This window comes from Gouania willdenowi, chromosome 5 (assembly GCF_900634775.1).
Source record: "Gouania willdenowi chromosome 5, fGouWil2.1, whole genome shotgun sequence".
Lineage (NCBI taxonomy): Eukaryota > Metazoa > Chordata > Actinopteri > Blenniiformes > Gobiesocidae > Gouania > Gouania willdenowi.
The window spans coordinates 37657731-37671902 of NC_041048.1; the positions used below are offsets into that span (position 1 = coordinate 37657731).

The 14172-nt window shown below is 34.9% G+C and overlaps 1 protein-coding gene across 3 annotated transcripts; it reads right to left on the minus strand.

The window, feature by feature from the left end:
• Positions 1–11: 11 nt before the first annotated feature.
• On the minus strand, positions 12–11429 carry rae1 (ribonucleic acid export 1). Of its 3 annotated transcripts, XM_028447422.1 has the most exons (13): positions 11327–11429; positions 9021–9150; positions 8829–8933; positions 7593–7685; positions 7411–7497; positions 7237–7323; positions 4186–4257; positions 3997–4104; positions 3781–3887; positions 3585–3660; positions 1939–2133; positions 1751–1836; positions 12–426 (listed from the first exon to the last, which is right to left on the minus strand). In XM_028447422.1, coding segments are annotated over exons 2-13 (1107 nt in total). In that variant the 5' UTR covers positions 9111–9150; positions 11327–11429; the 3' UTR covers positions 12–425. The 3 variants fall into 3 exon arrangements, with proteins under 3 accessions (XP_028303223.1, XP_028303221.1, XP_028303222.1); XM_028447420.1 differs by lacking the exon at positions 12–426 and having other exon boundaries at positions 1747–1836; XM_028447421.1 differs by lacking the exon at positions 12–426 and having other exon boundaries at positions 1747–1836; positions 9021–9139; positions 11327–11421.
• Positions 11430–14172: the final 2743 nt, after the last annotated feature.

The window sequence follows — 14172 nt, forward strand, 5'->3', positions numbered from 1 at the left end:
GACAACAGGAGTCACTGTAATACATGAGCTTTATGTTTCTGAGGTCATAGTTCACACATTTAGAAACATCTAAAAATTAACCCATTTTAAGAACAGCAAATACATGAGTTATGTTTGTCAGACTAGACATGTTTTAATCAGATTATACATTTATTTATGTTTATAGATTAAGCTGTTCAGAAAAACAACATAATAACAAAAGATTGGACACTGAAACCCATTTTGACCAAATAACACCCCCCCCCACACTCTTTAGGATGACACCTCAGATGAGTGTCATGCAGTTGCTATTAATTTCAGGTTGGTTAGGTACGGCCCCTCTGATTGGTCCTTGCACTGCACCACAGCATTGGTCCAAGTGTCTGTGTGAACTTATACAAACACTAAAGCAGCAGCTCTTCAACATCCACACTTGGTACAATGAATCTGGAAAAGAAGGAGCGGTCAGTCACTAAGAACACGTTTTCTATTCATATTGAATAACTACAAAAGTGTATTCCATTCAATTGCAAAAATAAATAAATCGGGTTTTCCAGAATAATTCATTTTTGTTTGTTTGTTTTTCGGGCTATTTTTTTGTTTTTTGGACATTGTTTTTCTTCTGTTCTTTGGAGTAATTTTTTTTTCAGTTTTTCAGACAAATTTTTTTCAGTTTTTCATGCACATATTTTCCCCTGTTTTTCTGAGCTTAGAGGGCTTTTAAAACAACAGATGCATTCATTTCTTCATTGAGAGCAAACATGGCTGGCTTCTTTAATTCAATAAAAAAATACTTTCAACTTGGTGTAAGACGCTGGGAGATCATTCTATCTTTAAGTCATATTGATGGCATTACAATTAGTTCATCAAATTTACGCAGGCGACGTTCCCTCAGGATCAGTTAGAGAGATATATCATGTTCCATGGATATAAAATGATGCATTTGAAGTGCATTCAGGCTGAGTATGTGGACACTCAAGATATGATCTGGAGAATGTTGAAAATGCTGGATCCGCACGGTGTGCAGCTGAGGCACCAGAATAATTTTCGGCGGCGTATGTACCGGAATCCAGGCTCAAACTTTATGTGGCAAAAAACAGAAAAAAAACTACAAAAAACTGAAAAAAATTTGACTGAAAAACAGAAGAAAAAATGTGTCCGAAAAACAGAAAAAAATTAATTATTCATAAAAAAACATTTTATTTTTAATTTAAGTGAATGCAATATAGGCTTCCATAAATAACCAACATCCTTATCTGCAGATATTTACAAATAATATGCCAGACACGAGTAACTAACAGTACTAACGGTGGCGTCCAAGGTAAACGCATACAAACATCAAAAATACACAAAATCGCAAATGTAACACATAAAATTCTTCAAACACACATTATGACACAAAAATAGATAAAATGACAAACAACTATATAAATAAACACAAATTTTTTATGTTTTAGAGTAAATATTGTGAATATTGTTTGCGATGAAAATTTGGCTTTCTAAAATAAAACAGAATAATATTGTGAAATTTTAATTTGAAATATAAATGTATAAAAAATTAAAAGCAATTTGAAAAAAGCAAAAGTATTCTGCTCTGGCTTATGTATGTGTCTCTATATACCTACCCTGTATGTTTTGATGAAATTCTATTTCAGTTTATTATGTATTTGTGTGTGCATGGTGGGAGTGTCAGTTTACAGAATCCAGATCCAATAATTGGTTTGAATAAAAGTGGTATGTGTGCATCCTTAATCTTGACTGCTTTTCTCACCATTTCTTGTTTCGAGGCTTCAGCTCCTCAGCAGCGTTCCTGAGGAAGATGTAGTTCTTCTTCTGGGGATTGTAGTACTCGTGGCCCTGAGGGTCACAGAAACTTATTAAGTTACATCTTTAGAGCGAATCTCTGAGCTGAATTTAATGAAATGCAGTTAAAGAGTGAAAGGACCCGGAGCTTCATACCTTTGACCAGTCGTAACTCGAAGCATAAGCAAAAATGTTGCCGTTGTGGTTGAAGCAGCAGGCTGTGATTGGCTGGTCCAGCTGCTCAGATGTCTTCAGTTTGGTGCGAGCGTCTTTGTCCCAGAAGCTGAAACGTCCATCTGAGCCCACCGTGGCCAGAGTGCCGTGCACAGGGTGGAAGGAGATGGCGTTCACCTAAAAAAAATGAAAGGAGGACACAAAGAAGTGAAGAAATATCCTGCAGACTTTCCTTTGTGTCATGTTTATTTCATAAACACATTTTGATTCATTTTGTTTAATCAGAATTACATTAAACTTCACTTTTGATGGTTTTATGGGAAAAGACTGATTAAAAAAAGCAATGTGCATGTAAGTGTCCACAAACAATTAGCGTGACCATGTACCAGAAATTGCCACATTATCAACAATCATGTCAGCAATTAAAATAACGATCGAGCTGAGCATTAAAATAGAAAACAGAGTTTAGTCCGTTTTTGTTGTCATTTTCTATATTTTTCCATCATTATGTGCATTTTTCTTATTGCTTCGTGTATTTTTGTTGTCGTTTTGTCTGTTTTTCCATTATTGTTATGTACATTTGTAGTCATCAAATGTTTTTCAGCCCTTTTTGCTTATTTTTACACGTTTTTTCCAACCCCACCAAACTTGTAATATTTTAACCAATTTTCATAACTTTTTCTTGCCATATTTTTGCTCCTTGTAATGCATTTTTGCTAAATTACTCTAATTTCAATGCCTTTTCTGCACATTTTTTCCCACTTTCAAGACATCTTCGGCACTGAAACACTTTCCACCACTTTTTTTTCACCTAATATCGCATATCTTGACCCATTATTTTCACTTAAGCTCTTTTCACCATATTTCGTGCTTATTTTTTTGCCAATTTCACCACATTCATTAGCTGTCACACCCATTATTTGCCAGTTTGAACTATTTGTTCCGACTTTTGATTGAAAGGGAGATTTTTGGTCATGTTGTTGATGTAATGTGTTTGTTGATGATTTTAATTGATTCTACTGATGATTTAAAATGTTCTTTTTGATTTTAAGCTGTTGAATGTTTTATCATGTAAAGCACATTGAGTTGCCTTCTGTATGAAATGCGCTATATAAATAAATTTGCCTTGCCTTATTTCCTGCCACTTTGAACATTTTTACCACCTTTTCTGTCTCATTTTTGCCCACTCTTTACAACATTTAACACATTTCTGTGGTTTTTAAAATCCCATTTCATCATATTTTCCACCATTTTTGGTCACTTTTAACCCATTTTATTTCTGATTAAAACAAGGATTTACATCTTTAAGGTGACTATATACTATGGCCCAAAAAATCAAAAACTTCCTGGAAAACAGTGGATATTATTCAGATAAATAAATAAATGTGGTTATCACAGATTACTAGAACAATGAACTATAAATTTTCTGACTTTATGGATGTGACCCATAAAGCTCTCCCCTTTATTCCCCCTTATAGATGGCCCTGTCTCCACATGACTGTTCTTCAATGTCTGTGTTCGACCACCTTCAGCTACAGTGGGGTTCCCGGTATCTGGAACCTTTATTTTGGGTGTCGCGGGCTGAAAAGGTTGAGAACCACTGGTCTAAAGAAGCCAGGATGACTTACTGCATAGATGTCCTGTGGGGTGGTGGTATTGGTTCCATTGGATCTGTGGCACTTGAAGGTGAAGTTATCTTTGGCTCTAAAAAAGATCACAAGGACAAACTTTAGATCTTTTGACCAAAAAAAACCACGGCTTTCAAATGGTGTGAATGAAATATAGAACGATAATTGTTGTCACTGTCTGGCTTTGTCTACGCACGGGTTTGGGGGGTTTATGTAATGAATCGCAACACGGCCCTCGATGCTTCCCAGAGCAAATCCTGTCGGCTTGTTCTGCTTGTCCTTGAATATTGCGACACAACGATGCTGCAAAGCAAATGTAGCTCAGTGCATGAGTTCACACAGATCAATAAAAACAAGTTTGAAACAAAGAAGAAGACAGTGACTCAGAGTGAGCTTAAAACAGAAAGATCACCTGATGTTTGAGAGGAGAGTCTATGCGGCGAAACTCTGACGGCTGATTCTCCAACTGGTAAACGATGAGGCCTCTCTCTGCTGTGGCCACCACTGCCATCGGATACACCTGCAGGAACAGATACACATTATCGTTAAGGTAAGTATGGAGAAGCATCTAAACAGCAATATTTCATCATAAACCACTTACAACATCAGCACAGTAGCATCTCTCAGGCATCTGCAGTGACATCATAGGATTGGGTGAACGCGTGTCCCAAAACTGCAGAGAAAAAAAAAATGTTGCAATTGGTTTGTTGGTAAGATAAATAACATATTAAAGATCATTCTACTTTAATATTCATTAAGTCAAAAGAACTAAAATTCATGGACCTGGTGGATCAGAACGAACAAATCCATCCTTTAAACATACAAACCATTTTTAGGGAAAGAGAGTCAAACTAAACTGGAAACAAAACCATCAATAGCACAATTATTAAAAGTAGGTGCATATCTATTTATTACATGAAAAATTAAAAATATAGTAAGGATGTGTTGAGATTAAAAAAAGGTAAAGACACAATGATAGATAAGTACAGACTTGCTCATGGGTACCTGAACAACGAAAAAAGGGAGTGTTTGTTTTTCTTTATGTATGTACAGTATATACGTATATGCAAGTACAGGTACTTATGCATGTATATATAATATACATATGCGTGTGGAGGTGTGTATTTACTGATTCCCAAACTAGGGGGTATGACTTCTTGACAGGGGGTGCGCTAGAATGGCCCTGAGCATGAAAAATAGAAAGTTTTTTTCTTTGCACTTTATTAAAGCTGATATCCAAAGTTTCTGAGAAATCAATGTTTATGTATAATTCTTTTGAAGTGCGAAAAAAAAAAAAACCTAACTAGTAGGGATGTAACGATTAATCGTAAGGCAGTTAAAAATCGATTCATAGGTATCACGGTTGATATCGATTTTCTGAAAATTGAATCGCAGTACTTTTTTTAACCAGCAGAGGGCGCTATCCACAAGTGTAGGCGGCGGGCGGAGTCTGCTAATACTTTCTTTCTGGCTGCCTTCTATTCTTAAATATGTTAATAAATGATTCATTACCCCTTTAGCACCGAAAGAATATATGTAATATTACTTGTATATCTGTAAAAGTCACGATTTTCTATTAGCTCTGTCTGCTAGCATAGCATCTCTTCTTCACTGCAAGATATCTGCATGCCAACCGACCACTGTGTTACCAGCGCCCTCTGCTGGTCCAAACAAATATGACGTAAATCAGTGCAATTGTTTTTTTTTTTTTTTTTTAAGTCCAATTGTTAAGGCACAAAATACATTTTCAGTTGCACTTTTAAAAGAAAAAGAACTATTATGCAGTTTTGCATTGTTTATTATAAAACCAGAATTTAAATTAATAGGCTTCATTTTCATTTGTATTATTCCTTTATTTATTTCATTCAAGATTTATTTTTAGTTAAATTGCATTGTTTTGAATAGTTTATCAAGGAATTATTTTGACAATGAAAAATAAAAATAAAATAGTACAGCATTTTCTAGTTTTTTTTCCCAAAAAAAAAAAATTGTCTACAGTCCCATTTTGTAAAATAAATCGTGAGAGAATCGTATCGTGAATCGAATCGTATCGGGAGTTGAGTGAATCGTTACATCCCTACTAACTAGTCTTTTACTATGGTCTACTCTCGGTGGTCATACATATACGTCAATGTATATTAGTCCCGCCTTCGTCCTATAGACCCCTATACAAATAGAAAATCATGCCGCGATTGCCCAGCCAATAGCCTTCAACTTCCTGTAGCGGAGACTGTCAATCAAAGTGAATGCAAGTGCGTAAACTGTGCACGGAAACAAGGCCACGTTTCACAACAGCAAACAGGTATCACTCATCATGGAGGAGCGCTCCAAAACTCCAAAGCTTCTACAAAAAAACGTCCGGGTACAAACCTTGTGGATAAACGTCTTCGTGACCGCGACAGAATTTATCTCAGAACTGCTTTTCAAAGGGGGAGGGACTTGTGACTTTAAAAAGAATTCCAAACAAACCCTGATTTGGTGACATTTCTCATGGACAGGTAATAAACATGTTTTAATCAAACTATCAAAAGTGTTTGATTAGTGAGAAACAATACTACACGTGTGTTGCTGTGTTAAACACTGTTCTTATGTTCTGCTATGTGCGGGCACAAAAGTAGAGGCGTGGCTTCTGGTAGATTGGCAGGGGGAGAAAGTAGAGCTGTTTGGGGAGGAACATCGAGACGTTCACTTTTGAATTTTCTCTCTCTCTTTTCATCCTCCAGATAATCGCTTTAATAAAGAGCTTCATTACAGTTATAAAATACGTGACTGCAAATGTTATTTTCATGAAATTTGAAGAAGAAAAGAATCACTTTTTTTAAAACTTAACATTTTGTTGCATTGGGGGGTGGGGGAGGCTGGTCTTTATGATAGGCATATATGTAGGTACGTATGTATGCTCCTCCCACCATGGTGCGCCATAGAACGCCACAGGAAATCATTCCTGAGTGTGGCCATCAAACTTTACAATTCATCACTGTATTCTGACAGCTTTGGTCGTTGTATACGTCTGTATTATATTTGTACATTTGTTATTATTATGTACAGTATCTTATTTAATTTTTTTGTACTGCAATGTGTGCACTTGTATTTATTTCTTATTTAATTAACAGTCTTACTTATGTATGTTTTTCTTTCTTTGCTCACTGTTTATTCTATTTATTTGTAATAAATCATGATCCTCTGTAACGCAAGTAATTTTCCCCTGGGATAAATTAAGTACTTCTGATTCTTGTTTTAACTGTTAATTATTTACTATGGATATTTTTCTTCTTTCCTTATTGTTCCTTGCATGTATAAGAAAGGGGACATGGAGGGGGGCCATAGAGAAGCCGAGGTTTCCCTCCATTCCCTTTGGTTGTGACCAGAGTTTATGCTCTTTGCAACCAATTCCTTTTTTCCCCATTCATTCATATTGCTACTGTCCCCTGAAACAGAACATGTAACACCACTGTAAGTCCACTAGGCTCAATTTAATCTGATAGAAATTACATTTACCAGTTCTATCTGATAATATGGTGTTTATGTAGTCACAGCTCAAACTGCTGCCACGATGACATAAAATTGTGGTTTAAACACAATATAAAAAAATGCATTTCATTTTTTCTAACTTTATTTTTGCAGCAGAAATGATATTTTGTGTCTCCGTTACCTTCAGTGTTTTGTCCCAGCTTCCAGTCATAATACAGCTGTAATTTGGTGCTTTTATCCAGTGGATTGCTTTAATTGGCCCATCATGCTTTCAGAAAAGCAAAACAGCAGATTAGACCGGTAAGGTGGGTCAGCACATTATCACCACCTCAATGACTTGAACCCAACATCCAACCTGTGCTATCTGCATCGCCTGATTGCTGTTAAGGTCCCACATCTTTGCCGTCTTGTCACAAGAAGCAGTGAAGACTTTACTTCCATCCTGTTAAAAGAGAACAACACATTAATTATTGCATTCAGGAATAAACACAAATCTTTTTGTACTGAACTGAAACCACTGCTGCGTGATGAACCTACGTCGCTCCAGCACGCATCCAGAACTGGACCCGTGTGCATTTGTTGGGCTTTAGGGACAGTTTGTCCATTGTCCTGCACCTCCCAGCACCGAACCTGAGGTCAGACACAATAATGTCATGCAGTGTAAACATAAAAAGGAACTCTGATTTTCTGTGATCACAGAAAAAAAACAGACTTCAAGTTGTGAAACGGAAAAAGCAAAGTGAAACTTTTTTATTCTTTTTTGTCTCTTTAAAATCAGGCCCCAATATGACACGGTTAATACCACACATGTAGGTTTTGGGACAATATCACATATTTACACAGTTTTACCTTGTGTAGCAAACAGACAAATATGTCAAAGTTTGCCATTCATCTTTTCAAAAATAACTGTTGAAAACACACATATATAATCTTTTTTTTTTAAACAAAAATCTATATATTTTCCTGTACAACCTGCATTTCACAGCATGCCTGCTAAAAGAAAAGTTTCTTTCAAAATAAAAGACAAGTCCAACATGAGAGATATTAAGTATTTATTTTTAACCAGCTGTCCGCGACCTACTTTTGGGTCCCGACCCACCAGTTAAGAATCACTGGTCTAGTAGGAAGCAAACGGATTTGTTGCAACATAATCATAGGAAGCATATAAATATAAAAGTAATGAGTAGTTGACTATTAACCCTATTTATCATGTTTGGTACGATTTCAGGACGTTTAATAAATTAAGAGACAGTCCAGTCATCTTAAGAGTGAACGACGATAACGTAAACCAAAAGAAAAAAGGGTAAAATTCCACAAAATGGGTCAAATTTGAAACAGGGTTGAAAAAAATTCTGAAACGGGAAATGTGTTTGGTCAGATGAAACAGCTGAATCTAATGCACTCGTCAGGTGAAGTCCAATGCTGCTGCTGTTGGCGTTCCATTGTTTTGCATACTACTGTATATTTGTATCATTTTGTATATATTCAATTTATATTACTGGTGTTTTTCTATTTTTATTATTCTATACTATTGTTCTTTACTCTATTTATTCTTTAAGGGCTTAATAGGGAACTTGGGGACGTACATATTCATGCACTTAATGACAAAAAACTCCTTGAATTCAAGAGAGTTTTACACGTACACACAATCAAAAAGACTCAAAAAGAAGGCAATTAACCAATCAAGTGACAATGCTAAGCATGGCATGGTCACGTAAACTTATTCATCCACTTTTGTTATGTAAATGAAAGTTATTATTAACAATAACTCACATCATTGGCCCATGAGCCTCCAATCAGGAAGTTTCCAGGCATCGTTGGGGGGCTGAAAGCAAGACAGCTAATGCTGTCGTCTGGAGGTGAAGTCACTTCAACATCCTAAAGGGTCAGAGACGTACAATTTACTAAGAGCGTTTGAATTTACTGAGAACAAGCTAAGCTACAGGCTAATGTCAGAATAATCACCTTCATAGGATTGTGGCTGTCTGTCGTGGTGCTTCCAAAGACTCCTGTAGTCGCTGCCCCAAACCCAGAGGTGGTTCCAAATAAACTCATGGTGCAAAACAAGAATTACTGATGTCCAGCTGGAAGAATGCTGTTCAGTATTAAAACACACAAAAGATCTATTGACCACCAATGTTTGTATTTTCTTCTACTTAAAGCTGCAGTATGTAACTTTTTTTTTTACATTAATTTGGTAAAAATCCATAATCATCTTTGAGCATATTGTAATCAAAGTGTTCTGAGTGGAAAGTGAATCTCATCTCCTTCTCCTGGCTCTGTGAAATGAAGTTTATGAATTCAAGATCGTTACGCCAGAATTCAACCAATCTGAGATCTTTCTACAAACATGTGCACCATGAGCTGCTTTTGGCATTACTATTGGCTGTTCATCTGAAGTCAGGAGCATTTAGGTACCCTCAGTAGTAAAAGTAAAACGACAGATGTCCCAGCAAAAGTCTCCATAACAGCGTTAGACACAACAGTTACACAGCAAGAGTGTTCACAAGACACCGGTAAGAGAGGTTGAGTTTCGGTTTCAAAACAGAGCGGAGAGAGTATTCTACAAACTGCAGCTTTAAACAAAAAACTGAAAAAGCTTCTTAATAAGCCATAGTTTAACCCACTTGTACATTTCAAAAAACATTTTTTAAAATCGGAATAAGCTTGATTTAAACAGTTTTTACTTCAAAAAAGAAACAGTTTACACAAAAATGTATAGGTCAATGACAGATGAATGAAGGATTTCACCGCATGATATCTCATAAAATGGGCATCATCGGGCAATATTTGCATGAATATTATGATGGAAAGAGAAATAGAAATACTTTGAAATCTTTTACAGGACTACAAAATGTAATTAAAACAGGGAAGAAATTTAATTTGAATAGATTGAGTGATTTAAAGTTTTTTTCAAAACAGCAGTTATGGCTATACAGTCACACCACATGATTTTATGACACTGAATAATGGAATAAAACATTTGAGAAGTTATTTCAGTCAGTAACATCGAAAAAAAAAAGAAGCAAAAAAGTCAGTATATACTGTACTAAGTTACTACACACTTGGTATATTTTTATGCATTTAAACCTTTTTAACTAAAAGAAATGCAGTTGGATAGAATATTTAAGTGTCATGTCATTGACCCATATATACAGTGGTGTGAAAAGGTATTTGCCCCCTTCCTGTTTGTAGCTTTGGATTTTTTTCTTCCTCATTAATAAAACCCTTTATTTAAAAACTGCATTTTGTGTTTACTAGTGTTATCTTTGACTAAAGTCTCAATTTGTTTTGATGATCTGAAACATTTAAATGTGGAAAACATGCAAAAAAGTATTTTCACAAGTTTACTTTAGAAATATTGCATTAGTTGACTAAAACAAAACAAAACAAAAAACAAAACAGTTCACACAAAAACTTACACATGATATCATAAAATGTGCATCGTCGGGTAAGGTTTACATGAATATTATGATGGAAATATAAATAGAAATACTTTGAAATTGTATACAGGACTATAATGTAAATAAAATAAGGAAGAAAATAAATATGAATAGAATTAGAGTTATTTAAAGTTTTCAAAACTAGTCATGGCCAGACCAAAACTTTTTTAATTAAAAGAAATGCAGTTGGACAGAATATTTAGGTGTCACGTCATATATTTCCCAAATATTTATAGAGGAGAAATGATTGTGAGTTAGCTTTCTTTGCGTTATCTACAATTCTATTAATTAGAAAGCAATAATTATTTGGTTTAACTCTTTAAACAGCAGCCTGTGCCAAGCTAGAAAAAAATGTTTGAAAATTATTTCATAAAGATACAGCAGGTTTACCAATTTTAACAGAAGTGTCCCAGTTTGAATGTTTTTTTTTTTAGGTTTTTGGTTTTATTTAGCCAATTTGGTTCCCTGTTCAAAACAGACAAACCCAGTTTTAAGCGTGAATAAATCCAGAGATAACCTAGCTTAGCCACCTGCTAATGTTGACGTAAAATCTGTCTCGACCGCATTGCTAATTACTTATTATATCACCCCTATGCTTTGTAGAATTACAATACAAGTTGTTATTTAAAACAGAATGCAACATTTTTTTAATAAAAATCTCCTGATACTGATTAACACGGAGTGCTAACATTAGCGGACGCTGCTTCAGACCATCTTTATCGACAGCTCCAACGATGAATACAGTAAAAAAACAAAAAACTATCACATCTAAACACATGAATCTCCAAAACTGTAATATCCGTCAATCTATTGTTCAACTTTACGCACCTTGTTGTTGTTAATGACCAAGGGTTTGTATCGCCTGAGATGCCTGTTTCCTCTCATATAGCGACTATGGCGCTTGTTTCATAGTGGCGCACGTGTCGCATGCTGATGACGTAACCTTTTTATTTTTTTATTTATTTTTTTTAATTTTTAAACAAACAGTATACAAGGCATACAAAATACACGAAAAGTGTGCCAGGGGGTTCACATACACTCAAACATTTTAGAAACTGTACAAATGTACAGTTTTTATTTTTGGATTTCTTAATGAGATTTATGTAATTTATTATATCATTATGAAAGTAAATGAAGTTTGGGATTTGATTGCTGTACTTACACTTATGAATGTAATATTTTGCCAAAAATAATCAAGAGGTTTATTTTTTTTAAAAAAGCACTTTCTTTAGAATATTTAAAAAAAAAAAAAAAAAAAAAACACACACACAAGACAATCAGTGCAAAGTCTTTGTAAATATGGACAATGATAAATTGACTGAAGTCTTTCCAAAAAGTCCTTGAGTGTGAGCAGACACTAGAAGAGGTGTTCCCGGGTGGGTTCCACAAAAACAACAATTCACATCAATGTCTCTTTTAAACTTGGTCATGAAATGGTCGATTGGGTAGTACTTATGTAATATTTTAAAGGACTCTTATTTTACCTTGTTGGTGATCAGATATTTATTGGGGATTGACCAAACCTTTTTCCAGTTTATATCAGCTGCAAAACTGTTCCAGTGTGATTTAATGTATGGGATAAAATTACATCCTTCTGAAAAAAACTACAAATCTTCTTGTTACTGTTTTTGGATCGAGTAAAGCAGATTATACCAATTTCTGTCTCTAAAGGACTAGGGAGAGAAAGAGGGTGGGGCAAACGGTTGTTTTTAAAGAGCATTTGAATACTTATGGATATGACATCAAATAAAATGGTATATTGTTTTGGAGAGATTGGAAATTTGAAAGTATGTAAGTTGCTGTTAAATAACTGTCCAACTAATATAGCCTGTTTCTCTACCCAATTGGGGAAATAAAGTGTTTTGTTTTTGTATAGAATATCCCTTTTGTTCCATATAATGTATCTAGGAGGTGAAAAATTGTGTTTGTAGATAAGAGACAATGCTTGTGGAATCCAGAAAGTTTAACAGGAATGTTGTCACCATTGGAATTGCAACCTAAAAATAATTCCAAACCACCAAATTTTGAGAAGATGTATTGAGGAATTAGCCCAATTAATTTTAAAAGTATAATTTAAAGTTGTAAAATCCTACACATTAAGACCACCAGATTCATAATTATTCAACACAACACTATTCCTGATATAGTGTGTACGGTTTTTCCAGAAGAAGTTAAAAATCCTGACAGGTTTTGGAAAGTAAAACTCTCCCTTTAAGTGTTAAATCCCTTTGCAGCCACTGGTTGAACTTGGTTTGAGTTTTTTTAATGACTGGTAGGAAATTTGAAAGCATCCTAATGGTTTCATCCTTACAGATAATAAGACCCCAATAAATGACTTCCTTTTGAACCTTGATGTTACATATAGTGGGTTCAGTGCATTCTTTAAGAGGCAACAGTTGGCATTTGTTCATATTTAGTGACAAGCCAGAGGCTTTAGAAAATAAATGTATTGCCTGAAGAGCAAAGAATAAAGTAGTGTCATCGGCAAATTGGCTGATGACAACCTCTCTGCCAGCGTTGGTTACACCTTGAAGAACACATTGTTGGAAATGTAAGGCCAGAATTTGGGCATAAGGCAGTTTGAAGCTAGCGTTTCCCAGAGTCCTTTAATTGCGACAACGGAAGTCCGAAATGCATGGCCATCACGTGATTCATGTAAGACTGAATTTGTTCCCGGAAGTTAGTGGCGGGCCATTCAAATCACTTGATTCCTAGTGACATAACTGAGATTTTTGGTCATTTGTCTTCAGTAACTGCATCGATAAACAATGTTTATACAGTACACCGCCATATGTATGTGTACTATATATACAATATATGTTTATGTAGTTCCATAAAGTAAATTTGTATTAATGATTAGTGACGTAGTTAAAGCCAACATTAATTAATACATTTTAAATGTAAAAAAAATAAATATATTTCAATATTTTCAATGTAGAAAAAAATAAATTAATACATGCATTTTTAATGTGAACGGCAGAATATACGTACATTTCCTCTTCTTTATTGTGTAGGCAGTGTATCTGAATGTGTTTCAAACAGGATCAATGTACAAGTGCGCCATCTAATGAGAAAAACCATGGTTTTTGTTGTGTTGTTTCACTTTTTCACTGTTTTCTCCTAAACGGCCTTTCATACTTCGAACCAAATATGGAGGTAGATTTGTGTCTTTATTATTCAATAAAAAAAACACTTTTCAATAATAATAATAAAAAACCCAAATCACATCAATCAAATAAAAGTTTGCTTCAATGGAAAAAAAAAACAAAAAACAAAAAAAACAAAACATTGTCAATCAAAGAAAAAAGTGTTTATAAATTATTTGGGCCTCAAATATTTTTTTATTTTTTATTTTGCATTTGAGCAAAATATTAACCAATATTTATTTTTGATTAAAGTAAACTTTTTTGTTTTTTTGTTTTTTGATTGAATAATAAAGACACAGATCTACTTCCATAAACAAAGTGTTTCCTTTCAATCCCACTTGAATGCCAATTCTTGCGCCCCTATAACTGGTGTCAGTGGTTGTTCCTCGGCAGTGGCACCATCCTGTCCAGCCCCTCCCCTGACGCACAGCCTCAACACTACCATTCCCACGTTGCCAGCAAGCCGAGCGCACGCACTGTTGTGTCCCCACTGACTGTGCGTAACGCAAAAGGATGATGATGATTAAC

What these genes read in the sequence shown, in the direction of transcription:
- rae1 (XM_028447420.1), bottom strand. Translation starts at nt 9,110, where the DNA reads ATGAGTTTATTTGGAACCACCTCTGGGTTTGGGGCAGCGACTACAGGA. An exon ending in TGGATGCGTGCTGGAGCGAC is followed by an intron (nt 7,498 to 7,592) that starts GTAGGTTCATCA and finishes CTCTTTTAACAG; the next exon opens with GATGGAAGTAAAGTCTTCAC. An exon ending in GATGCTACTGTGCTGATGTT is followed by an intron (nt 4,105 to 4,185) that starts GTAAGTGGTTTA and finishes CTGTTCCTGCAG; the next exon opens with GTGTATCCGATGGCAGTGGT.